General features: G+C 47.9%; 1 protein-coding gene across 4 annotated transcripts in view; it reads right to left on the reverse strand.

Annotated features, from left to right (window-relative positions):
• The window catches only part of ASAP1 (ArfGAP with SH3 domain, ankyrin repeat and PH domain 1), a 344,245-nt gene that overhangs the window by 292,886 nt on the left and 23,871 nt on the right, over positions 1 to 27,488 (reverse strand). For 3 of the 4 annotated variants that reach the window (XM_027597676.2, XM_027597667.2, XM_027597647.2), the window contains exon 2: positions 14,495 to 14,580. In XM_027597676.2, the coding sequence (XP_027453477.1) occupies positions 14,495 to 14,553 (59 nt within the window). In that variant the 5' untranslated portion in view covers positions 14,554 to 14,580. Of the gene's footprint in view, positions 1 to 14,494; positions 14,581 to 19,371; positions 19,425 to 27,488 lie in introns of all 4 variants that reach the window. The other variant, XM_027597658.2, reaches the window with a different exon arrangement.

A 27,488-nucleotide genomic window follows, 5' to 3' on the forward strand; every position in this document is an offset into this window, starting at 1 on the left:
ATTGTCACCTTCTCTCTCCTGCTACTCAGAGAGCCCCCACTGCCGGGCAGAGGGGGCAAAGCGGGACACTGGGAGTCAGAAGATGTGGGCTCCCAAGAGGGTGGAGCCTGTTATTATCTGGGGAACTTGGGCAAGTCATCTTCTCACATGTCACATCCCTCAGTGGCTCCCCAGTGCCCGATCATTCATTCACTCAACAAACATTCAGTAAGTGCCTACCATAGGCTAGGCACTGTTCTAGAAGCTATGGATGGTGGCAAGTAAAACTGTCATGGTCCCCACCCTCGTGGCCATTATAATCTAGTGAGAAAGACTGAAACGAATAAAAGCAAGATGGTCACACGCATGCAAACACACACACACACACACACACACACACACACACACACACACAAAATGTGGAGAGTTGCACAGGGTTCCAGAGATGCACTGTAATGAGGCCAGCCAAGTTGGGAGGAGGTGTCAGGGAAGGCTTCCCCAGGGAAGCCCCTGGGACTTGGATGAGCAGGAGTTAACTAGGAAGAGGGGGAAGAAGGGAGGGGAGCACTGGGAGCGTCCCCGCCAAGGGCAGCATCTGGGAAGGCCCCAGGGATGGAGAGAATAGAGGTCCTTAGGGAACCAACAGAACCCGAGTCTGGCTGGAGTACAGACAAGGAAAGGTGAGCAGAGAGATGGGGTGAAGCAGTGGCAGGCCGTGCTGGGGGGTGGGGGGGCAAAGGGTGACACTTATCTGAGGACAAGGAAGCCATAAGCAGGGGGGCCTCTGAAGTGCCCCAGCCCTGGCCCAGGAAGTCCTTGTTGCTCCCAGACCTGCTCCTGCTTCTGACCCTTGGATCCAACTCCCCCACCCATCAAACTCCTGCCTGCCAGGTGCAGGATGCTCTCATGGGAGCTGCTGTGCCAGGCACCAGGGGCAGAGGCCCAGACTCATATTTCAGACGAGGCTGGAGGTCAAAGGCAGGGCTCAAGGTCCACATAGGATGAGCTGAACAAAGGAGCTAAGAGTAGATGATGAGGAGCATGAGGCTGACTCTCACCACACACAAATAATGGCCTGGAGTGATTCCAGATGTTGTTGTGCTTGAGGTTCCGTTTAAAGGAGCCAAAGCAGGAGCGCCTGGGTGGCTCAGTTGGTTAAGCGACTGCCTTCGGCTCAGGTCATGATCCTGGAGTACCGGGATCGAGTCCCGCATCAGGCTCCCTGCTCGGTGGGGAGTCTGCTTCTCCCTCTGACCCTCCCCCATCTCATGTGCTCTCTCTCTCTCTCACTCAAAATAAATAAATAAAATCTTTAAAAACAAACAAAAGAGCCAAAGCAGAACAAAGACTCTTAGACACCCTCTGAGGAAGGTGACTAGAACTTGCTGGCTCCCCCTACCTCCACTTACTTGGGTAGTGATGCGGGCATTCGTGTGTTTGCCTCCCTGGTATTCAGTACCCCTTCTTCTGGTGACTGTACTCCTCATTCCCCTTGCGGAAGCCACCCCCTTCCCAGTTCTCATGGTGCTGACCCTACACCCCCTCCCCCAGCTCTAGATGGTCAGGTGAGGTGGACCTGTCCAGTCAGAACATCATCACCCTGTCCAAGGTAACTGGGACACGTAACCCAAGTTGGAGCGATGGGAACGGAGTCAGAGATCCTGCTAGAACTTCTAGGAAGAAAAGCTCTATCTAATGGGGTTGTTAGACCAGCAATTGTAGGACAGCTCCTGGAAGCTGCAACATGCAGAACTCGAGAAGGAAGCCAGCACAGGGGAACGCACCACTGAGAGGTGAGGGAGGCAGGGAGAGATTCAGTGGTGATGCAGAGGGAAAAAGAGAAACCAAATCTTTGAAGTCTGCCATGCCCGGGGCCAGGTTTTAGCCCTTAACCCCTCTCTCACATGAGCAAATAAATCCTTTTAGGGTGTAAGCCGGTCTGAGGTGGGTTCCCATCACCCAAAACCAAGATGGTCCCAGTACACACAGGGCACATATCCCCTCATGACCTAACGCACAGCCTGCCCACACCCCATACCTGGGCCTGGGGAGGATGGAGCGGCCGTGAGGGCCTGAGTCCAGAGCCCGGCACGCCAAAGACACACAACCACAAGTCATGACATGCTGAATTACTGTGAAAATTCATCCTCAATCTCCTCTCTGACCAAACTCCCCGTTTGGAAACTTTTTTTTTTTAAAGATTTTATTTATTTGACAGAGAGAGGGCGATATTAGAGAGACGACAAGGAGGGGGAGCAGCAGAGGCAGAGAGAGAAGCAAGCTCCCCCCTGAGCAGGGAGCCCGATGTGGGGCTCGATCCCAGGACCCTGGGATCATGACCTGAGCCGATGGCAGATGCTTCACCAACTGAGCCACCCAGGTGCCCACCATTTGGAAACTTCTGACAACTAGACCCTACCCTGGAGAAGCAGCTAGAAGTGGACTCACCTGGGCCATGGTTTGTGGCTTGGGCAACTAGAGGTCCATCATCTTGCGGCTGATGAAAAGGCAGTGGCCATAAACAGCGTGGCCGAGTTCACGGTCACTGCAGCCAGCTGTGTTACTAACCTGTTTGCACTGACTTGCAAGCCTCCACCTGCAGCTCTGCAGCCGCGCCAAAAACACTTGTTCCACACTGCAGCTTGGCAGGCGCGTTTCCGCTTTGCACGCTACGGTGTTCTTGCCGTGCTTATCGGTTTTCAGGAAAACCCGTGCTGTTTTTGAGTACCAGACCCCAAATATTTGCAGAGAACCCCTTTCAGGAGCTTCTGGCACTCCAAATAACCCACACGAAGTGTTCCACCTCTCATTCTTTTTTAACAGAGAAAATTGTTCTCTATTCATTATCTGTAAAATGCATTAGCTCAGAGCTTCCATTTTAAACCAAAACCAAATCACTTGGGTATCCCAGGCTGCTGCTTTCCCTAAGATTACCTTTGTAAGTTCTAACATTATGGATGACCCAGCAAAGAGAAATGTGAAAATAGGGACCAAGGTCCATTAAAAAGCCCGGGTCCCATCCAATTTGCAATCCACTTGTATACACAGGAGGACCACCTCTGCTGTGAAAGGGTTCTTCCAGTAATAAGCCTAGAATTGGCCTTGTATGTTGATGATCGACTTAGGAGCCGTTGATTTGATTTCAACAATAATGTTTTGGGTTTTTGGTTTTTGTTTTTTTAGAGGGGGAGGGAGGGGCAGAGGGAAAGAGAGAATCTTAAGCAGCCTCCAAGCCCAGCATAGAGCCTGACGTAGGGCTCGATCCCACGACCCTGAGATTATGACCTGAGCTGAAATCAAGAGTGGGACACTTAACTGGCTGAGCCACCCAAGTGCCCCAACAACCATCTGTATTTATTATCTACCATGTGCCAGGCTCTATGCCAGGCACTGAGATAACATTAGTGTTAGACTAGACCATCCGCATTGTCTGCTGGAAGCTGGTGCCACCTTCCCCCAAAAGGTGGCAGACACACGTAAACCAGTAATTCTGGATTGTTACAGTGCTAGGAAGAAAATATACGGGGTGCAGCCAGAGAGAATGTGGTGGTGAGGAAAGATGTGTCTGAGGAAACAGCATGTAAAAGCTGAGACTCTAGGACAAGACTTGTCACCCTTACGAAGAACAGGAAGGTTGGGAATCAGGGGGGTGCAGGGAGAGGGGCCCTGCAGGCAGAGAAACAGCATGAGGCAGAGTCCTGAGACCAGCCAGTGCTGGCTGAGCGTGACAACAAAAAACCTGTCGAGGAAATGGGGCCTTTGTAAGAAATCTGGATTTCCTTTTCAGTAAAATGGACAGGGGGCCTCGGGGCCCCAGATGGGTGTGAAGCAGGGGCAAAGCATGATCTCGTGCAGGAGCAATGGAAATAAACCACATTGGCCATATTAATCTTGAGGTGCCTGCTAGACTTCCAAATGGAGACATAGTCAGGCATTTGGGAAAATCAAGTCTGGAACTCAGAGGCCAGGTTCAGCTGGAGCTAGAGTTTGGAAGAATAGAATTAGTCAGCATACAGAGGGTCTCCAAAAACCCTGTGAGGTTGGTTGGAGCCAGAGGAGCCCTACTGAGAGACTGAAAAAGAGGGCAGAGTCCCAGGAAGGAATCCAAGCAGGCTCGGTGCCACAGGAGCCCAAAGAAAATAGAGTTTTCAGAGGGAGGGAGTGGCCAGGTGGGCTTGCAAATACCTCCTGGAAGCTGAGCTGACTTGCAGAATAATTCTGAAGCTTTGAGATCTGAGGCAGGGCTTCATCTTAAAAGGCGTTCCTTGGGGCCTAGGGATGATATAGTGACGGAGTGCATGGAAGTAGAAATTCCAGGCTCCGGGGCCAGATTCCCTACAACCGATGGGTACTTCTGTCATTTTGCAGCAACACGGCCTTCACCAACTTCCCAAAGCTCCATGAGCGTCACCTTGCCTTCACAACGGAAATCACAGTATCTGCCTCACTGGGTTGTTGTAAGGATTAAATGAGTTAATAAGTAGCAAGTGCATAAGAGAGTAGATTGCCTGGCTCAGGTTCAATGCTCAGTGTTAGCTATTTTTGCTGCTGCCACTGCTGTTGCTGTAAGAATGAATGCTAAGTAACATGGGCTGGGCTTTGCATGCGCAGTTGATCCTTGAACAACATGGGTTTGAACTGTGTGGGTGTTTCCCCGACAAATATGGTACAAATACGGTAAGTGTATTCTCTCTTCCTTACAATTTTCTTACTAACATTTTCTTTTCTCTAGCTTACTTTATTGTAAGAATACAGTACGCACTATATAGGACTTACAAAATATGTGCTAATCCACTGTTTATGTTATGAGTAAGGCTTCTGGTCAATAGTAGGCTAGTAGTAGTTAAGTTTTGGGAGGAATCTAAAGTTACATGCAGATTTTTGACAGCATGAGGAGTGAGCACCCCTGACCCCTGCACTGTTCAAGGGTCAACTGTATTAGCTCATGTGGCAGATATTGTTGTACCTGTTTGCAGATGGGGAAACTGGCCTAGGACCGCCAGCAAGTTCCGAGGGTAGCGTTGGCATTCATATCCAGATCAGACTCAATGCTCTTAATCACTGCTCTACAATTCCTCATCTGATGCCAAGATGGGGGGTTGAGGTCCAGTGCAAGGAAGAACATGGCCCACTAATGTATTACTGGTGTGCTATGGGCTGAATGTCTGCATCCCCCCAAAATTCATATGCTGAGATCCTAACCCCCATGCGATGGAATTAGCCATGGGACCTTTGGGAGGAGATTAGGTGATAAGGGTGGAGCCCTCATGAATAGGATTAGTGTCCTTATCAAAGAGACCCCAGACAGCTCCCTTGTCCCTTCCGCCATGTGAGGACACCGCGGAAAGACAGCCACCTATGAACCAGGGATGGGGCTCCCACTGGGTTTGGAATCTGCCAGCACCTTGATCTTGGACTTCCCAGCCCCCGTAAGTGTGAGAAATAAATGTTTGTTGTTGAAGCCTCTTAGTCTGTGTGGTACTTTGTTATAGTAGCCTGAACGAAGACATGGTGCTTCTGCTTCAACTGGTGTTTCCAGAGGGGAACTATTGGTTTTAAATTGGTTCTGCCATGCATATGGTTATTGGAAAACCAAATCTCACTCTGCATTTCACAGGGTTTCAGATTAATGACGTGACAAGGCTGTGCTAGACAAGGTAATCTGAACTGCGCTCTAAGAAGCTTCCTCCGGGGATGCCTGGGTGGCTCAGTCAGTCAAGCACCTGCCTTCGGCTCAGGTCCTAACCCCAGGGTCCTGGGATCGAGCCCTGCATCAGGCTCCCTGCTCAGCGGGGAGCCTGCTTCTCCCTCTGCCTGTGTACTCTCTCTCTGACAAACAAATAAATAAATAAATAAAATCTGAAAAAAAAAAAAAGCAGCAGCTTCCTCTAGGGAGGGTAGAGCGTGGTCCCTCCACTCCCCCCATGCATGGAGCTCCAGCTCCCACCCCTGCCTAAGCCTGACCAGCTCTGCTCCCATGTGATTTATAGACTGAACCCTCTCTCAAGCTTTCACACAAAGAAGAACATATTCTGAGGTTACAAAAGTCTGAAAACTGCAACACTTGGCATTTCTCAAATGGTACCTGCATCAGAATCGCCTGTGGTGGTTGTTAAAACAGAATTCTTGGCCTCACGACCAACTTAAAGGAATCATAAACACTGGAGGGAATTTGCTCTTTAAACAGATCCTCAGGTAACTCACGTGTATATTCCAGTTTGAGAACCGCGTAAGAATCTCTATTACTGTCCTGTCCAACACACAAACCATTAGCCACTTACGGCTAATTTCAATTTAAATGTAAATTCATTAAGATTAAGTAAACTTTAAAAATTCCATCTCTCAGTTGCACTAAGTGCATTTTAAGTGCTCAGCAGCCACATGAGGCTAGTGGGCGCCACACGCACAGAATATCCGTCATTACAGAAAGTTCTGCCGGACAACCCAAACCTCTAAGTCTGCTTGAATAATGTACCTCATGTGTTTTGACAGCAAGGCACTACATTCAGCCATCATTTCCTACCATTTTAACTGTATCCTACCTAAGGATACATTATTACACTTCCCATACTGGACAGAAATTACCTGCCACGTATCTATTTCCCCCAACACACTCCAAGAGCCTTGAAGGCAAGACTCATGCATGTATTATTTAGGTCTGTATACTCAGTGCCTCGAGCTTAAATAAATGCTTGGGAATTGCTTAATTGGCCCACATAACATAAATGAAATATGAAGCTGACAGTGATTTGTCCTTGCTAAAAGCATTCACCAGCACATCCATTAGGATGCCTACTATTACAAAACCAGAAAATGACAAGTGTTGGCAAAGATGCGGAGAAATAGGAATCCTTGTGTACCGTGAGTGGGAGTGTAAAATGGTGTAGTTGTGGGAAATACCATGGCAGTCCCTCAAAAAAAGAAACCTAAAGTTACCATAGGATCCAGGAATATTTGGGTATAATATACCCAAAAGATTTGAAAGCAGGGTCCTGAAGAGATAGTTGTACACTTGTGTTCACAGCAGCATGATTCACAAGAGTCAAAAGATGGGAGGAACCTAAGTACCCATTGATGAGTAAATGCATAAGCAAACTGTGGTACATCCATAACGATGGAATATCAGCCAACCTTAAAAAGGAAGGAAGTCTGACATATGTTATGACATGGATGAATCTTGAAGACACTATGCAATGATAAGCCAGTCACAAAAGACCAATACCATATGACTCCCCTTTTAAGGGGTACCTCGAGTAGTCCATGAAGACAGAAAATAGAATAGTGGCTGCCAGGGGCTGGGGGAAGGGGGACATGGGGGAATTGTTGTTTAATGGGGACAGAGTTTCAGTTGTGCAAGATGAAAAGAGTTCTGGAGATGGATGGTGGTGATGGTTGCCCAACAACATGAATATATTTAACACCACTTAAAAATCATTAAGATGGGGGCACCTGGGTGGCTCAGTTGGTTAAGCGGCCAACTCTTGATTTCGGCTCAGGTCATGATCTCGGGGTCCTGGGATCAAGTCCCACGTTGGGCTCCACAATCAGTACAGAGTCTGCTTGGGATTCTCTCTCTCCCTCCCTCTCCCTGTGCCTCTCCCCTGGCTCACACTTGCTCTCTCTCAATAAATAAATAAAATCTTAAAAAATCATTAAGATGGTAAATTTAATGTTAAGTGCATTTCAGCACAATTAAAAATATTTTACATAAATTATATATAATATATATGTAGTATGTATTTTAAAACATTCACTAGTACAAGAAAGGGCTTTGGAAGACCCCTGGTTCATAGTCTGTGCACTGCACCTCAGGTGTGTGCTGGCTGGCGGCAGGGGGAGGGAATGCAAAGGTGAGACACAGAGGGAGGTGGGGTCAAAGGCCTGACCTGGAATCACACATTCTCACAGGGGGCTTTTGTGACAATCGCTGAAGGGACTGTGATCCCTGAAGGGCTGAAAGGGACCCTCTGGGTTCTCTTGAATTGTTCTACCACTCAGAGTCCTCACCAACAGCTCTGCACCTAGCTGGCCATCAGAACTTTCTGCAAAGACTTCACCCTGGGAGGTTTTGATTCCATACACCTGGGGGGCTCTATTTTTATAGGGTTCTGCAGGGGAGCCGGAGCTGCAAGCCCCATTCTGCAGAACTTCTATTAGCTTGACATTATGCCTTACCTCTTAATGCGCCTGCTGTTCCCATCTTCACATCTGGTTTGCCAACTTCTCGAGGGGAGTGACTGTGCCTGATCTCAATCCTGATTATCAAAATCACTTGTGGAACTTTTTTTTAAGACTGCAAATGCCTGGGATCTACCACACATCTCTTTTAAGTCAGCATCTCCAAGCATCCGTATTCGTTTAAAAGCCCTCACAAGGGATTCTGAGCACACTCCAGGACCGAGACCTACTGCTCTGTGGGCTAAGAGTGCTTGATCTAGCCGCTGCTCCACACAGGCTGAGTGATCGACAGAATGCAGCCCCTCCAAATAAGTATCTAGAAGGGAAAATGTGTGTGTTTCATCTGTATTACTGATTCTAAATATTTTACTAGGAGTATTTTGCACATGATTCAAACCAGACGATAAATAAAAATAACAACAATTAGCAGTTGGCGGGCACCTAATACATGCCAGGTGCTCATCATGTGCTTCCTATATAAGATCCCACTGAATTCTCAGTCCTATGTCTGAAGAAGGTACTGTGAACAGTCTCCAATTCACAGATGAGAAAACCCAAGCAGGGAGAAATTAAGTCACTGCCTCAAAAATTAAATGTTTTGTTGTTTTTTTTTACATGACACTTAGATTACATGCAATCTCCTAACTTTAGAAAAGTGATCATAATCTTTTTAAGGGCTACATTGTTTTTCAGTGTTTTACCCTAATTTTTTTTTATCATTTTGCCCTAATATGTTAACTCATTTCTCATTGTAGGGCAGGTTTTTATCTTTTTCGCAACTGTTTACCATTTTAAATGTACAGCTTTGTGCAAGAGGGTATTTTCCTTGTTTCCAAAAGCATTTCCTTAGGAAGGATTACAGGTGAATGGCATTAAATACTGAACAAAAGTCTCCACTGAGATGTGCTGAATCAGCTGGGCAAGTCCTCTCTCAGGCAGGTGCCATATGTCTCAGCACAGTCCCCACCAACGTGCACCAAACGTCTACTATAAGCCAGGTGCTCTTATGAACACTTACAGATCGATCCCATCTGGTCCTCACAAGACCCCCAGGGTGAGGTACAGATGGGCCGCATATAGGCAGAGAAAGGTGAAGAGATGTTCCCAGGCTCACAAAACCAGCAAGAGCAGAGCCAGGATAGGAACTCACAGTTCTCACCACCAGGCCAGGCCTTCGGGTCAAGGCATGTGTCCCCATGACTCCTTCATCAGCCACCCCGAGAAGCAAAAACAAATGAGAGTGGCAGGAAGGAGCCCTGCCCATCACCTGGGACCACACAAGAATCCCCCTGTAAATGCACAATGAAAAAGTCTGCTTCATGTCCCTGGCACAAAATCCAGAATCGCTCACTCAGAGCAACACAGACTTGCTGACCCCAAGGTGCATACCCTCTAGATACAGAGAGAAAGTGAAGAAGAGAAAGATAATGACACTTACTCCAGGTCCCCCGGTAGGTGCTCTGCATCATTATATATATTCATTATAAGTTGAACTGTGTACCTCCCCCACCCAATGCTGACAGCCTGGAGTCAGGCACCCATGAATATGGGTCTTTGCAGACACATTTAAGATGTAAATTAAGATGAGGTCACACTGGAGTAGGGCAGGCCCTTATTCCAACATGAGTGGTGTCCTCCTAAGAGAGAAGAGAGACACACAGGGAGAAGGCAACAGAAGCAGAGACCAGAGGCTGTGGCTACAAGCCAAGGGACAGCAAGCAAATTCCAGGAGCTGAGAAGAGGCGAGGGAAGATGCTCCCCTACAGGTGTCAGAGACAGTGCCGTCCTGCCAACACCTTGATCTCAGACTTCTAGCCTCCAGAACGGTGAGACAATACATTTCTATTGTTTTAATCACCAGGTTTGGAGTACTTTGTTACGGCAGCCCTAGAGAGGAATACAACATTGTCTAGCCTTTCAGCTCCAGCAAGACAGAAGCTATGTTTTGTTCATCTTGGTATTCCTGCAACTGGAGCAGTCCCTGGCACCCAGAAGGTGCTCAGAATGTGTCTGTTGAGGGAGCAAGTGAAAAAATTAAGAAAGTATAAACTCAGTAGGAGAAGACACTATGTCTTTTATTTCTACTAAGAGACCAGAGCAAATTATGCGCTCAATAAACTTTACAGAACGAATGAACTTTTTTAAATGAATGAATGATAAGCTCAGGAAGGCTTTGCAATGGGTCTTATTCATGTATGTCCCAGAACTCAGCCTATGGCCTGGCACACAGTAGCTGCTTAATAAATTCTGAAGGAGGGAAGGAACAAAAAAAGTGAAGAGAGGGAGGGTGAGCTTCAAGATCGGAAACACAATTTCCCAATCCTTGTCTAGGGGACACCTTCCTCCCTTTAGGCATCTAACCAAGGAATGGCCAAGGCCATGAAGTCACCCAGAGACTTTCAAGCAGCCTCAACGATACTGATGGGACTTTCACAGGGGACTCGGATACTGTTTTTCTAAAATGCATTTCTTTTTCTTTTACATCTAGAAATCATAAGGCTTTCCAACCCTTCCAACAATGTTAGAAATGCAGCACAGAGTTGAGAGGTCAGCGCCTCTGCGTTCAGCCCTAGGGACACACTTCCCGTCCATGCACAGCCTTCATTCCTGACCTCTGCCCTATGGCCAAAAAGGGACATCAGCTGGGCTCAGGGAAATTCAATTTGGTCTGAGAGCTGGCGGCATGATAGTAACAGGGCGTCTGCCTTGACCCTTTGGAAAGCAAAGGCAGGGGGAGGAGGGGTAGGGGTGTCACAGAAGTTTCTCCGGGGCTTGGTTTAGGAGGGTCTAAAGTTTCTGTGGGTTAGTTTCTACATATGGACAAAAACCCTGGAAATAAGGCCAGCTGATTTCTACTGCTGGCTCAGAATTCAATCCCCCTTCCAGGCACTGTCCTGGTGGTATTTGGGGTGAAAGAAAAGAAACACATTGTTCTTTATTCCCCTGAACTTGAGCTTTCCCAGGGGCAGTAACTGCCCTGTGGTGAGGTGTGATTTTAGTCGTTTGCACATACATTCGCGTTAATAACCTGACAAACCAAGCAGGCGGTCCCTGGACTGGTCTCAATACATGGAGAAAGTCTCTGCTCCTGTGGGTTCCCCTTCGTGTCTACTGAACTCCAAGCTCCAACTCTTTTTTTTTTTTTTAAAGATTTTATTTATTTATTTGACATAGAGAGAGAGAGAGAGACAGAGTGAGCACAAGCGGGGGGGCAGCAGGCAGAGGCAGAGGGAGAAGCAGGCTCCCCACAAAGAAGGGGGAGCCCGATGTGGGACTCGATCCCAGGACTCCGGGATCATGACCTGAGCCGAAGGCAGTCGCTTGACCAACTGAGCCACCCAGGCGCCCCAAGCTCCAACTCTTATCTGCTCCATGAAAAAGAAGAGCTGACCCCTTCTCAGTGCTTGGTAGCCGGGAACAGAGGGAAGTGCTTTCTGTTTTCGGATGGAGCCCTCATGTGATCAGCAAGCCCAGGGATGCTGGAACTTTTCTCCCTATCAAAGGAATCTGTTGAGATGGACAGCTCCGTTATGTTGGCGGACACACACCTGCATGGATTAGTTGATGCGCCCCTCCTGCGGCCCAGATGGGCCCACGCTCAGCCTAACCCTGTGGCTGTCGATCTGTATGGGGTTTGCCCCTTTCCTTTTCTTCTGAGCAGAAAGCCCCATGAGGACCGGGTCGTGCCTGCTGCTTGCACCTTTGTATCCCAAGCGCCCTGGCCCAGGTCTCGGCACGAAGTCATAAGCAGTTGATCCACATGTTATATGAAAGAGCCAACCAACCAACCAACCAACCAACCAACTAATTAACAGGAACAAAGGTGGTGGGCCTCATGTTATAGTGAACAGAGTATAACAGGCTTTGATGTGTTCTTACTGAAATAGAGTATACATACATAAAATTATCGGTGTCATAGGTGTGCCACTGAAGGAATTTTTACACCTGTGTCACCAGCACCCAGATCGGGGGACAGAACATTTGCAGAAGCCCAGCAGGGGCCTTGTGCTCCCTTCCTGTCACTGCCCCATCCACCGGCCGGGAAGCCACTACCCACCAGCTGCATGACACCTGACAGTGCCCTAGCCTCGCTGACTCTTATCTTCACCTTGGGAAAAGAATACTTACCATGCTGTGAGGATTCCATTTTTAAAATGTGTATGCAGTGCCTGGCCAATGCCAGTGGTACGGTAGTAACAGCCATAATCCTCGAAGTACTAGTAGCCACAGTACCAGCACCAGGAACAGCCCAGAAGTAACAGAAGTAGTCATGGTAGGCAGTAGTAACTGCAGATGCAGTCAGGTGGTAACAGAAATGGTAGTGTTGATAGTAGAAGCACTAGGAGCAGTAAGAGCTAATACTTAGCACTTATTATGTTCCAGGCACTGTTCCAAGGGCTCTACCTTAACTCATCTAATGCTCAAGGCAACCCTTATAAGGATGTACAAAATAGGATTTTACTGCGGCACACAAAGGTTAAGTAGCTTTCCCAAGGCCACGCACCTACTGAGCCAATGGGTCCCAGAGTCAAACACGAGCGGTCCAGCCACAGAGCCCCTCCTCTTAAAAGCAATCTTTCGAGAACTCTTTGCTTGGCAAAGCAAGCTCTGTCCTCTAATATCTGCTCTCTTCCTTGTCTATAAGAACAACTCTCAATTTTGGTAAGCACATGGTCTTGTAAAATAAAGACCACATTTCTCAGCCTCTTGCAGCTGTGCAGAGACTAAATTCTGGCCGATAGAAGTAGAAGCAGTGGGTGCAAACCCAGAAACATCGTTAAAAGGGTGGGAGCCTGCCTTTCCTCTTCTCTTGCCTTCTTCTTGCTGGTAGATGTGATGGTTGGAGCAGCAGCAGCTACAGTGGACCATGAGGTGACTTGGGATTGGAGGCCCACATGGCAGACAAACAAGAGCAAGCACCTGGGTCTCTCAGAGATTGCTGTGGCAGCCCGGCATAACTTGTGTCTGAACTTTCAGGTTAAGAGAGAAATATACCTCTCTCTTCTTTAAGCCAATGTCCATTTAGATTTCACATCATTCATAGCAAAACGTAATCCTAAATAATGCACTGGGTTTTGCAATTATAATTAATGTCACCCGAAAAGACACCCGCAAAACTACCACTTCTGTGTTGGACTCTTGACTTAAAAAAACAACAACAACAACAACAATAACAACAACAACAAAATAAAACATGACTTCGGGTATTCCTCTAACAGAAACTAGGAAAATAATCGTACAAAGTCTCATTTACCCCGAAGGTGGTAACGGTTCCTTGTCAGTTCATGACGAGGTCACATCAAAGCCTCTCTCAGGTTGGCCTCCCTTCCTCCAGCCTCTCTCATTCATTCAGGGCAATTCTGCTTGTCTAATGCAGACTTAAAAATGATTTCTATCCTAAAACTTGAAATAATTACAATGCTCTGTATGTGCTTACTTTACACAAGACACTTTGTCTAGTTTTCCTAGCCCGTACACAAAAATATAAAACATAAATATTGGGATTTCCCTTTCAGAGAGGTGAAAATGGAAGAAATGGAGAGGGTCAGTGACTTGCCTGAGATCACACAGCAAGTTGGTGGCAAAGCCAGAATTCTACCACTCCCTCCAGCACCCATGCTCTTTCCACCACTGAAGCTGATTTCTGGGAAATGCCAGTCACAGCAGACTGACCCTAGGTCAAGTTACCCTGGCAACTTTAAGATTCTCGGACTCTGACTTTTCTCTCATCTTCTTGTCCAGTCTGATTTTTTATCATCCTCCAACACAAATCTCCACCCACTGAGGTCAGACTCCGTAGACTCTTATTACGTGCCCCTACCCCAGGCCGCAGTATTCCCAGCTGCAAAATGGGGCAAATTATACCTCCAAGAGGGAACATGGCATAGAGGAAAAAGGCAGGAGACCTGGAATCAGGAAAAACAGACTTCCAATCCAGCTGGGCATGTTCCTTACCTGTAAAATGAATGTAGTAATTCCTCCCTCGCGTGGACTGAATGAGAACCTGTTTCTAAGAGTCGCTCAAGTAAAACAGCACCTACTATGGATGGTATCATCTTTGTTGCTATTCCTGACTTCATTCTGAAACTGTCACCCTGTCACCTTGCCTTCTGCCCAAAGGACACAGGTGAGGTGACAACAGGAAGCACTTTGAGAAGTCTACAGCCCTACAAATGCCACACATCCGTTTACCACTGATATTCACACCCACGGTGCCTTTATCAGATTCTAGTCTGCAGTTTGATCAAATTTTGAATTTCAAACCCCTCCCCCGCAAAGAATCCCTCTGCATTTCCCAGGCTGGGCTCTCTAGACAGGATGGGCTGAGGCCACTCACCGATTCCATAGTGAATCTCTTGACGAAAAACTGGAGAGCCTGGAGGCTGAAGATCTCATGTCTCAGCCGTCACATCAGAGAATTACCTGGATGGGGGCAGGAGAAAAGATGACAAGTGTCATCCAGTGGGACTGGGCAGAAGACATGGTCTCAAAGCAACATGGGGGTTTCATCTGGAGGCTGGCATCCTTGTGAGGAATGTTCTGACACCACCAAGCGGCTGTCCAGGAGTGGGAAGGAAAACAGCCAGCAAACCACTGTTTCAGCGATCCACCTCGGGGCTGGTGTCTCTATCCTCTGATCTGTGCAAGTGCTCAGGGATCCTTCGTGAGTTCTATTTCTAGCTCTACAGTCAAGAGCAATTTACAAGTCATTAACTTCTCTAAACATGAAATCAAAGTGTGCTCACAGGTGCAACAGACAGACGGACCCATGCAGCCCTGTGCCCACAGGAAAGTGGAGGAGTCCCCCCCACCCTCCCCCCCACTGGCCAAGGGGACCAGCCCAGGAAGGAGGTAGAGCTCTATGAATATACATATTTCAGGACAGCCCCTCTGAACCTGAGAGAGGATTGTAATTAATTCATGCATACCAAAGCTTAATTGCTGGGTGCACAGAGCACAGGAAGTCTGGGATAAAAGGTGTTACATAAGGGAACGGCTTCAATATTTGCAGAATGGAGGGGAAACAGAGGTGAGGAGTGGAAACAAGATGAGCCAGGGGACCTGCTGGATCCTTCTCCAGTGATCGCTAGCTCAGTGTGGCACCTCTATCTGGGGCCAGAACCCAGGGACACTCTTGACCCACCGTCTTCCTATCCCCACATCCAATCCATCCCAAGTCCTGTCTCATTTACTCCCTAAAGATCTCTCGACCTCTCTCTTTCTCTCCATCCCCCTGACACAGCCCTGGACCAAGCCTCCACCCTTCCCACCTGGGCTTCCTTCCTGGTCTCCTTTCATCACCATTTCTCCCTCTGAAATCCGGTCCCCCACACTGAAGCCAGAATCATTGCTTGCTTTCTTTTCTTTCTTTTTCTTTCTTTCTTTCTTTTCCTTCCTTCCTTCCTTCCTTCCTTCCTCCCTCCCTCCCTTCCTTCTTTATCTTTTATTGTAGAGAATTTTGTGGACACAAAAATAGAGAAGAGTATCCTGAACCCCATATATCCACTGCCCAGCCCCGATCACCATCAACTTAAAATCAATCTTCCCTCTCCCCACATCATTGTTTTGAAGTAAATAATCTTACCATTTCGGTCATAAGTAGAACAACATGTATCTGTAAGACCAGGTCTTTTACAAAAATATAATTGCAATAGCATTCCCACACCTAAAAAGATTGTAGAATTCCCTGACATCACCAAAGATCCAATGTCCAGATTTTTTTAATTTTTATTTTATTTATTTTGAGAGAGAGAATGAGAGAGAGAGAGCACAAGAGGAGGTAGGGTCAGAGGGAGAAGCAGACTCCCCACTGAGCAGTGAGCCCGATGCGAGACTTAATCCTGATGCGGGACTCAATCCCGGGACTCCAGGATCATGACCTGAGCCGAAGGCAGTCGCTTAACCAACTGAGCCACCCAGGAGCCCCAATGTCCAGCTTTCTAATAGTCCCATAGACGTCAAAAATGTTTTTGAAGCAACTGTTTTTAAAATCCAGACCCAAATAAGCTCTCTGCCTTATATCTGGCTATGCTGAATGAAAAATTTAAAACACCAGTCTAATGGTGTCACTCCACCCCCCACCTCTCCACCCTCAGCTGAACATTCTTCAAAGGCTTCTCAGTGCTTTAGGATAAAACCAGAATCATCTAACATGGTCTGACTCTTGTCCATCATTCTGGCCTCATCTAGCCCCCTCAGGCTCACTGCTACAGGCATGTGGCCTTCTTTTGGATTCTGGAACTTGCCAAGGTCCTTCTGTCCCAGATCCTTTGCCCATACTGTTCCCTCTGCCTGTAAGGCTTCCTCATTTACCATCTTTGCCTAGTTAACTCCTGTACTTCCTCAAGCCTTACTTCTTCAGGGAAACTCTTCTTGCTCCTCCAGATTAGATCATGGAATGTATTTTAGTTTTCACTCATAATTACACATTCATTAATGTGAATATTGATTAATTGATCTATTGATCTGTTGATATGATTCGATTATAAGCTATGTGAGCACAAGACTGTGTTAAGATTTCCTCACTGGTGTATCCCCAGCACCAACTACACAGTGCACCACAATATTAATAGATACTTGTTGAATAAATGGTCGAACCACTTCCTTCAAACTAAAAGGCCAATAACGATTGACTAAATCTTCCTGAACCTTGAATTACACATTTAAATTAGATGGAAAATTGACAATCTTATCCTAAAATTCACATGGAAATGTGATGGACTCAGGAACGCCAAGATGATCTTTAAAAAGAAGGGCAATGTTGGAGAACTCCTATTTCCCAATTTCAAAACCTCCCACAAAGCTGTAGTAATCAAAACAGTGGTACTTGAATAAGAGTAAACATACGCTTTCCCTAAGAATCATAGACCGTGGCCTTCCTGGAAGATTCACCTCCGGATCCCACCCTTACTTGGTATATGACTCCAGCCCTGTTATTTGCATAAATAATCAGTGCTCCTCCCAGACCTGTTCTTCAAGGGGCTGTTCCTCTGCTTTCCTTGCTTCACCCAAGTGTGGAAGCTGCAACAATGTACAGACGGGATCACTGCTTCTACTTCTTCATTCCCACCCTGAATTTGAATTACACATTTGTGCCCTTCGTCATGTGCCTTTATAGTCCCTCCCACTAAAGCACTATATTCCTCTTCCCCACCGGATTCTGGACTCGACCACTGACTTATTTAAGCCATGCAATGTGGACGGAAGTAACAGAGTATGGTCCCATGAAAGTAATATGTCTCCCTGGTCCCTGTTAGCCGCTACCTCTCAGCCTGGACCGCAGATTGCTAACATGTGGAGCAGATCCAGACCCAACCAGGAGTCCACCCTGAGCACGCTGAACCCAACTGACATCAACCAAGCCATAGACACACAGACCCATGAGCATGAATATAAATGTCTGCTGTCATGCAAGCTACTGCAATTCCAAGGGTTGTTTTTTTTTTTTTAATTTGGTAAAATCTGACTAATACACATGGAAATACTAACTTATGGACACCAACGAGTATCAATACAGTTTGGGAAAAAACAAAAGCCATGCACGTGGATAGCACAGGTGATCACCAAAGAATACCTCCTTACAGAGACCTACTTGGTGCCAACCTGACCCTCACAATGACCCTGTAAGGTAGACAACACTGGGTCAGCTTTGCAGATGAGAAAACTGAGGCTCGGGGATATGAAATAATGTGTCCAAGACAGTGTGTGGCAGAACTGGGACTCCAATCCAGGTTGTCTGACTGAAAAAGTTCAAGCCAAGCTTTTCTTGCACAGAAGCATCACGATCCCCTGGTCCACCATCCTACCTCCACTGTTGTCCCATTTCCTCCAGCGGGTCTTCAGGAGAGGCTGCTGGGGCAGAGTGGAATGCCCACAGGGCTTCAAGCCCAGCGTCCCCGAGGTCCAATCCAGCTCTGCCCCTCAGCTGAACCTTGTCCTGGCCAGTGAGCCTCTGTGGCTCTCCGGTCCCTCGTTTGTAAAACAAGGCCACTAATCCTAGCCTAGCCTATGTCACTGGACTGGTGTGAACCTCCAGAGAGAGGGCGTGTGCAAGAGCTGTGTGAGGTGTGACACCAGAGTCAGCTCACACCCTGCTGCCCCGACTTGGAAACCACTCACACCAACTTAGCATCTACATATATGGCGGTATCTCACCCCTGCTGCTTTGGTATCCATTTATGCTCTGAGACTGTTTGTCCCCCGCAACCCCCCCCGCTAAAAGAGATTCTTTTTTTCCAGTTATGAAGGTAATCTGGGTCCATTATGAAAAATACTAAGGCATAAAACTAAAATCTGTTATTATCCTAACACCTAGAGATAAATACTGTTGGGATTTTAAGGCTATTTCCTTCCTGGGATTGGTTTTTGTAAGGAGGAAACAAATAATGCCTTTTCAGTTAACAGGATTTCTTTAGAATCACGGTACTACCAGTAATTTAAAAAATACCACTTTGCATTCATTCATTCAATCAGTCAATGATTCGTTTTGTGCCTACCATGTGCTAGAGACTGTTCTCACTGCCTGGAGTCAGAGCCAAGAGCAAAAGAGAGTTCATGATCTCGAGCAACAAACATTCATTCATTATTTTAGAATTCAACAAGCAGAGTGAGCCTCCTATATATTGGGCACTTGCTAATAAAAATAATAACAGCAGCTTCTTTACTAGACACTGTACTCTAACAGCCTTGCTTATTATTAAAAGTTGGCCCTTAAAACAAATGCATCTGAGTTAGAACTCAGAATATGGTTCTTGGATGAGTTATTTATCTCCTCATACTACAGTTTCCTTTTTAAACTGGGATAATTGAAATCCTATGTCATACAGTCATGACGAGAAACAGTGAGAAATGCAGTTACAGCACTGAGCAAAATGCTTGCTTCCCAGCATCCAAGGCATGAATGGGAACTAGTAGTGGGGGCAAGTGATATTATGGTCTCTTTGATCCTCGCAGCCATCCTACGGGAAGGTGAAACTCAGAGATTAAGGAACTTGTCCAAGGTTATGCAGGTTCCCGCTTAGGCGCGTGGAGCTCAGTTCCATTAGGGACCCTCTGAGGGATGTGGGGAACACACCGCAGGACTGCCATGCTGGGGTAGGGAAGCTGGGGTATTTCTGCACCAACTCCCATGCCTCACTAGCCCAGCACAGCTGGGGGGGGGGGGGGGGCCTGAGGCAGACATATAGGAAGCCCTCCATGGGAACAGACACTTGCCTGCAGTGCCTTCCAGGGTGGGCTCAAAGATCCGGGCAGGATACACACGGCATCTATAAATAGGTGTTCAATAAGTACATGTCAGAGTAAGTGAACGTTGCTATCAACCCCCGTGCTCTTCTTTACAACCTCTCATTTCCCACTGCCACCAGTGATGGGAAATTGAAAGCAGCGACCTGCTCGAGTGAACCAGAATTCATTACCATGGAGCATCACACCTTTTACCACCCGTGTTTCTGCTGCTTCTACTGAAATTCTATCCTGTGACTTACAGGATGTCTGTCAGGACAGCAATTCCTGCATGCCACGCAGGAATAAGGGACATAATTCACTTGGTACATAAGCCCCTCTTGACTGCCAATCCCCAGATAGGTGGTGAATTTTATTCAACAGAAGTGACGGCACGGATGTTGGGATGTGTATCCTTTTATGGAGGATGTTATGAACTCCTGAGTCATCCGCAGCTACAGCTTGGACAATGTCTTTTTTTTCCCATAACATCACAGCAAACACTTGGCCTGTTTACTGATGAGATTCTTTCCTGGTCTGTGGAAGCTGTACTTGGAAAATCAAGGAGCTAGAGAAGACAGCCTGAATTCATATGATTTCTGCCAACCCTCATCTTATCTATTAGAAGCCCAATTTGTCCAGCCCCACTTGAAATTCCCTCTCTTCCAAGAGGCTTTCTCCAACAATCTAGCCATGCTGAATGAACTCTCAGGGCCCTTAACGGCAGCAACAGTGACCCCTACTGGGCACTGTCTTCGAGCCAGACCCATCCTGGGCACATTGGCCAGCCACCCCGTTCAATCTTTACCCTAATCCTGCAAGGAACTGTGATTGCCTGGATTTTACAGATAAGAAAACTGAGGCTCACAGAACTTAGGTAGCACATGGTCACACAGGTACCTGGGGGTGGCAGATTCAGGATTCAAACTAGGAAGAGCTTGACTCCCAAGCTCAGGGCTTTGCTCACTACGCTACATAAAACAGTATAAATTAACACTGAATATACCCCATTACTATTTCCTGATTGTTTTAACAGTGAACACTGGGGCCGCCTTGAGCTGGTCATGGGGATTCCGTACTAATGGCTACATCTCTGGCTACATCTCTCAGTTTCCATATACACTAGCAAGCAACAAGTCCTGCCTCCCTAGCTGCCCCAAGGAGCCCCAAGTTAGGCACGGGTGGCCTCTCTAGCCAGGTCATTCTGGACTCTTGCTGTTTCTCCTCAGCCATCTTCCTGCTGCCTGCCAGCAGGTTTTGGGATGGGATGCTTCTACTGACTCTGCCCAGGACTACTCATTCAAGTATGATAGAAGGAAGCAGACGAGGAGCGCTTTGGTGGCTCAGTCGGTTAAGCATCTGCCTTCAGCTCAGATCATGATCCCAGGGTTCTGATAATCAAGTCCCATATCAGGCTTTCTGCTCAGTGGGGAATCTGCTTCTCCCTCCCCCTCTGCCCTTCCCCCCCACCTCTCCCCCTCTCATGCTCTCTCTCTCTCTCACTTACTTTCTCTCTCACATAAATAAAATCTTAAAAAAAAAAAAAAAGGAAGGAAGCAGAAAAGACTCTGTGGAAGTCCACGCCAAGAAAGATCAAGGTGCTCTGCCTAACAATTCTGACGCCTCTAGACCTCAGCCTGGGCCCCATCCCCCTGCCTCACTTGCTGGTTAAAACAACAATCAAAGATGGTTTGGGTCGCTCCTCTCCAAAGAAGAGGTCAGGGAAGGCTGTACTCACTACTCTTCACGATCCAAAGGTCTTTTTAGATTATAAATTTCCGATGACTGTGACCATGTAACTTACATCCTATGCCCTGAGTGCCCTGCACAGGACAGTAAGGAGGGGAAGTTAGGGGAGGCTAAGCTCAAGGTCCAGCAGGGGCGTGTGAGACAGGGACGGAAAGAACAGACAGGATAAACGCTCGTAAGCGGTCTCATCTGGGTGTGAACACAATGTCATAGGACCTGCCTCACGAATATTTACGAAGTGCCGACTGCATGCTATTTACCATTGGTCAGAGCTTCCTGTAAGAAGACTCCTCTGTTGGGGAAATGCGTCCGTCCATCCATCCATCCACCAATTCATTTATTGAAAAAATATTTGTTAAGCTAAATGTCAAGGAGATAATGATGGTTAGCGAAACAGCCCTTGTCTCTGCTTAGAGCCCGTGTTCAGAGAATGAGACCTTAATCAAATAACCCCATGGGTGATGAGAGAAAGGAGAAGTACTGCGTACCAGAGGAATCTACATACTACAAGTGAATCACGATCCTCCACATTCTATAAAGCTGCATCCTGAAAATTTTGTGCATCTTAAAATAAGTGAATGCCAGACAGAGAGCCTCAGGGAGCCACGGAGGGAACAACAAGGTAACCTTGGAAGCCACGAGCAGGGAGGCCAGCAAGGCTCACTCCCTAGCACGACCCACTCCTCGCACCAGCAAAAGCAGGCAGAGCTCAGCCTGTGCCTCCACAAAATGACACATTTCCTTCAGGGTCCCCTGGGACGAACAGCAAGTATGGAGTGCGTGGGTGCCTGGGGTTTGTTGTGCCACCAACTGTTTTAATAGTGCGACTGAGGTCCTTTCAAACAATTTGGTGTTTACGCTCAGTGAGCACGCAGGGTGCAGAGCCATCTGGGGGGCGGCTCCCCTGTTCACTGTGTAGGAGAAGGGTGCAGCGGCGGGGGGGGGGGGGGAGAGAGGAATCTCAAGCAGTGGAAGGAGGACAGCCTCTGGAGCAGGAAGACTTACATTCCAACACTGGCTCTCCCCCCTAATTGCCGTGGGACTTTGGACAATAAACTTCACTTCTGCCAGCTTGTGTCTTCTGGAAAATGGGGGTGGCGGCCGGCTGTAACGTGCCCACACACGTGACCTTGACACTCACAAGCACGTTAACGGTCAAGCGCATCCTACCGTAAGCAACATCGGGGACTTTCTGCCCAAGAGCTTGTTCTCTGCCACCCAGGGGCAGGCTGGAAGTCAGGAGACCGGCATTCCCGGGTGCGGCCTCCAGACAAGGATGTAAGAAGTGCCGGCACAGAGCTGACGTGTGACAGAAGAGTGCACGACCATGACTACCTACAACTGGACGGGACGCCCACAGCCCAGAGTCCCGACCCGGCAGCTCCTCAGCAAGGCCAACACCACGGACATGGTTCCTGCAGGTGGTCATCATGCTGTTGTCCCCCGTCTACAGTCAAAGCCCAGAAGTCGCCTTCCAGGAGTGGCACCTCAGGGTCCCAGCCTCACCTGCCCAAGGGAAGAGGCACCAGGGTGGAAAGGACTTTGCATGGAAAGGTGTTCCCCGCCGCCCCCCAGCAGGAAGCCCCACTGTGGGCCCCAGGGACTCTGCCACCTTCAGTTATGCTGACTCTTCCCCCGGGCCTGAGTCGTGAGAAGCATAGCTGTCACTGGGATCCCCGTCCTACAGTGCAAGCAACAGGTTACAGTCACCGAAAAGATAATATAGCTAATCTATATCGATTGGTGCTTCCTATGTGTATCAGACACTACACAAGCAAGAACTTCTTTACTCTTCGCAACAACCCCAGGAGACAGGTATTATTATTGTTCCATTTTACAGGGAAGGAAACTGAGGCTAATACGGGATGAGCATCTTGCTAGAGTTGTCCCAGCCTATAAGTGGATTCTAGATCTGCCCGATTCCAGAAGCCTCTTCTTTCCTTTAAATCCCACCAGACCTTCAGAGCAGCGGCAGCCTCGGGAGAGAGGTCTCCGCTGTTTGGATTTCTCCCCCAGTGCTGGGACTAACAAGCTGGCGAGACCAGCCTTGCCACACAAGCGCACTCCTGACTCCCCTGAGGAGGTGTGATCAGCATCAACCACACAGCAACCCAATTTAACAACACTCTTTGCGATCACCTTATTCCTTCCCTTCTGTGACAGCCATATTGCCCATTTTCCTATTTCTGAAACACAATGTGTCTTAACTATCAATGAAATTTAATGTGGCAGAGCTTCTGTTTTCTCCTCCAACCCTGTGATGATGTTAAGAACGCATGTTACAACTCAAGGCAGCTCAGAATCAAAGGAAAGAAAGTACATCTAAGACATGTTCCGATCCCATCTCATCAAAGCCCAGAACAGTCCTCGGAAGGCTGTAAATCTGAGAAATAAGCAGCCTAAATAGTCTCCTTCAGACCATGCACAGAATCCACCAAAGTGCACCTGCCCTTGCATGGGGTCCCACCCCACAGCCTCCCATCTACCTACAGCTCAAATTCCATCCATACTTGCACTTCTACTAAGAAGGGAAATGAACTCCTCCCTTGTCAGTCCACAGGTACAAGATCCAATGAATGCTCAGGATATTGTAAAACTGAAATAAATATTTGACTCTATCTTCCACTTTGCCATTCATTCATTCATTCATTCCTACAACAGTTCAACAGATGCCAGCAGATGCCCGTCCAAGCTGGGCATCTTGCTCCCATGGAAGGCAGAAAGGTGAAGTAACAGTCACTAGGCACCTGTGAAAACGGACATGGACACCATGCCCAGAAACGAGGCAGATGATCAGACACAGAGGGGGGTGGGGGAGGTGGTAGCAGCATCGGGTTTTGAGGGATGGACGGGGGGACACCAGACAGAAAAAAACAGGAAGAGAGACTTCTAAGCGCATGGAGCAGCAAGTTCGATGCCACGGCCTGAGACCCAACTTCTGCTGCACACCTGTTTGCTGACCCCTCTGCCACATGGAAGACACAGCGCTGACACCTGTCACAGTGTGTGCCTGTTGAGCCGTGCTCCCAGGCACTCTGTGCCAGCACGCCGAGCCAGGCCCTGCCCGGTGCGTCTGAGTTACTGGAACCCCAGCCAGGCAGCCTCCCACTCTAGGTTCTCAGTCTGCCTAGCCCTAAATATGGTCTGCATCCTGGGGATCTAGACAACTCTCAGTACTTACAATATGCCTGCTCTAAAAGACTGGATACATATATTTTTAAAATATTTAATTGTGGTTTAAAAAAAACCACACACCATGGAATTTACCATCTTAACCACTTTTAACTGTACAGTTCAGTAGTGTTAAGTCTAACCACTTAATCATTGCTGTACACAGATTCCCCAGAACTTTTTCAACTTGCAAAACCTAAACTCTATACCCATTAGACAACAATCCCCATGTCCCCTTCCCCCAGCCCCTGGCCACTCCATTCTACTTTCTGTCTCTGGGGGTTTAACCACTTTAGATACCTCATATAAGTGGAATCATGCAGTATTTGTCCTTTTGCGACTGGCTTATCTCACTTAGCACAACGTCCTCAAGGTTCTTCCATACTGTAGCATGTGTCAGAGCTTCCTTCCTTTTTAAGGCTGGGTAATATTCTATTGTGTGTATGCCACACTTGGGCTATCTCCCCATCTGCTGATGAACAGTTTGGGGTGCTCCCACCCCTTGGCTATTATGACTAATGAACCCGGGTGACTAAATATCTCTTTGAGATCCTGCTTTTAATTCATTTGGATATACACCTAGAACTGGAATTGGTGGATCATACAGTCATTGCATTTTTAATTTCCGAAGAACAAGCATACTGTTTTCCACAGAGGTTGTACCCTTTCACGATCCCACCAAGAGCACACAAGGACTCCAATTTCTAGGACTGGATACATAGTTGAAGAATAAATGAATGATATATCTGCTGGATGAATAATGGACATGGCATAGTAACACAATAAATGCTTTCTGATGGGCAGACACTTTCCCTCTGCTGACTTACAAGCTCCCTAAGTTTACCGAAGAATAGGAAATAAGAGCAAAATGCCCCACTAACAGAACTGTGTGAACATACGGAAAACCTCCATGTACAAAGGCTAACTTTGCTCCCATCACCACATTCAGTTACCAGAAATTCCCCCAGGACAGGGACCATGACTTATTTTCCTCTAAATCTTTGACCTTGACTCATAAGGCCCACCTGGCTAAGGGGCTGAAGTGCAACAGGCACACAGCACTATTTGCTGAACAGTTACGGGAAGGCAGATTCAATCAAGGAAGGCTTACTGGAAGAAGATGACCCTGAAAGAGGGAGGGGACAGTCTGGCAGAGAAAAGGAAGCACAGTTGTGCCTACAGAGGGGGGCCTGACTCATGAGTTTCATCTCCTTCCTGAAGGCAGAGGCAGTTCGTGGGTAAGCCCAAACATGATAATAGAGGCACCTGACATGATGATGTGACACGCTTTACAGGTGCTCAGTAAACACCTGTTGACTGAATATATGTTCAGAGTCAGATAAAAACAAAGCAACATGAGAAAGACTTCTGTATGAGTTGTCAAAATGGGAAATGAGGGAGTTCCTTTTCCACGCTAGGGAAAGAGTCACGTGACCTAAACTCAGCTTTCCCACCCCGCCACCTCCAGTCATCAGGAAGTCCTAGAAGAAACCACCTGTCAGCCCTACCCTGACGAAGCCTTGTGACCAAGTGATGCCACTGTTGGGGCAATCCCAATCCTCAAACTTCTTTCTGGAATTCCATCTTGCTTCTCAGGAATTTTACTCCCTGGAAACCTAGAAGGATCAGCCAGTGTCTATAAAACTTCTTTTCAAAATTAAGTTTCCCCAGAGTCAAGTCTCTTTCCTTCCAATGAGGATTTAAGTCTCTTCTATTTCACAGCTGTGTGTCTCCCAGGTGCAGGGGGCGACACCGGGGCTAGGTGCAGCAGACTCGCCGTAGGCTTGTGGCCTCTCCCCTCGTCCCTCAGTGCTGCCGGAGACACCGAATTCAAGATGCCCGGTAGACTGGAAGGCCCCTGGAAAATCACCCAGGCAGGCACGACAGCCTTGTAAGCAAAGCAACCCCACACCCTGTCCCTACCCTTCCGGAGAAGACTGCTGGGGAAATCGGAAGACCCTGCGGCTAGCACAGCGTCTGGCTCAGAAAATGTTTGTTGAATGAATTCATTAATAGCTGCCTAAACAAACACCTTCACACCAAGACTTTCCAGGCACATGTTCATTTTTCATCCGAGCCCAGTGGCCAACCCGTCAATACCAGCTAAACAGGGCCCCGGGTTCCCTCAAGGCTCTTGCTTGGCAGCAGCCTCAACTGTAGGTTATCCTGAGCATCGTCTTCTGGGGCCTGGTGTGAACCCAACTTCTCTCAGAAATCAAGGCTTCCCACCTGCTCCAACCCAATTCTCTCTGAATGACAAAGAACCGCAAGGAACTCCGAGGCAGGAGATTTGGCCTCAACTACCCGCCCTGGAGACAGATCCCTCTGTGCTGTGACTCCTCAAAGCTTCCGGTGCCACAGTGATAAAATGAGAGTCATGATGCCCGGGCCCCACAGCTGCTCGCTCTGTTTCCTGGGAGCCAGGGAGACAAAGCGGAAAGAGCAGAGACTTGCCACCCTGGCATCATGGCGACCTGTGCTGACATGGCGACCCTTCCCCCTTGTTACAAACATGGTACAGTCTTGAATAAGTATGACTCAAAAGGGTTTACACTATATAGCCCAAAATGGAAAGGGAAAAAGAGGGGCCCCCACGTCAGAACAAACACCTCAGCTCCCAGCACACATCTGAGTCTGGCGGCATGCGCACACACCCAGGCAGGCCAACCTGCCATGGGAGCCACATGGGCCCCTCCCCATGGGCCCAGGGAAAGGCCGCTGGGTGGTCCCCAGAGGCCCATCCTGAGGCCCTCACAAAGGACTTTGTGTGCTAGGTCGGGACATTCTAGCGTCAGCCTGTTTCCTCTGTGGAAGAGGTTTTCTTGGCTCACTCTGATAGAAGAGATATGAGCGGAAAGACCAGTCCCGGCTCACGGCCCTGGGACTGTTGTGGAAAGGAGTCACGTGAATCATATAAGCCTGGAGGGCCCGCGTTTGCAGAAGCCACAGCTAGATTTATTCACGAGACAGAAAACCCAACAAACGCTGGCTTGAGGAGAAAAGCAGGGGGAATTTATGGGCTGACAAAACGGAAAAGTCCAGGGTCAGATGTAACTTGGGTATGGCTGGAGTCAGGGGCTCCAAGGATGTGGTCAGGGAGGGATTCTCAGCATCTGCTGGCTCTGCATTCCTAGAGGGAGTTGGGGGTGGTATCTCAGGCAGGCTTGCCCTCGTGGGTCACTGGCCTT

Source organism: Zalophus californianus, chromosome 4, assembly GCF_009762305.2.
Source record: "Zalophus californianus isolate mZalCal1 chromosome 4, mZalCal1.pri.v2, whole genome shotgun sequence".
NCBI classification, from domain to species: domain Eukaryota; kingdom Metazoa; phylum Chordata; class Mammalia; order Carnivora; family Otariidae; genus Zalophus; species Zalophus californianus.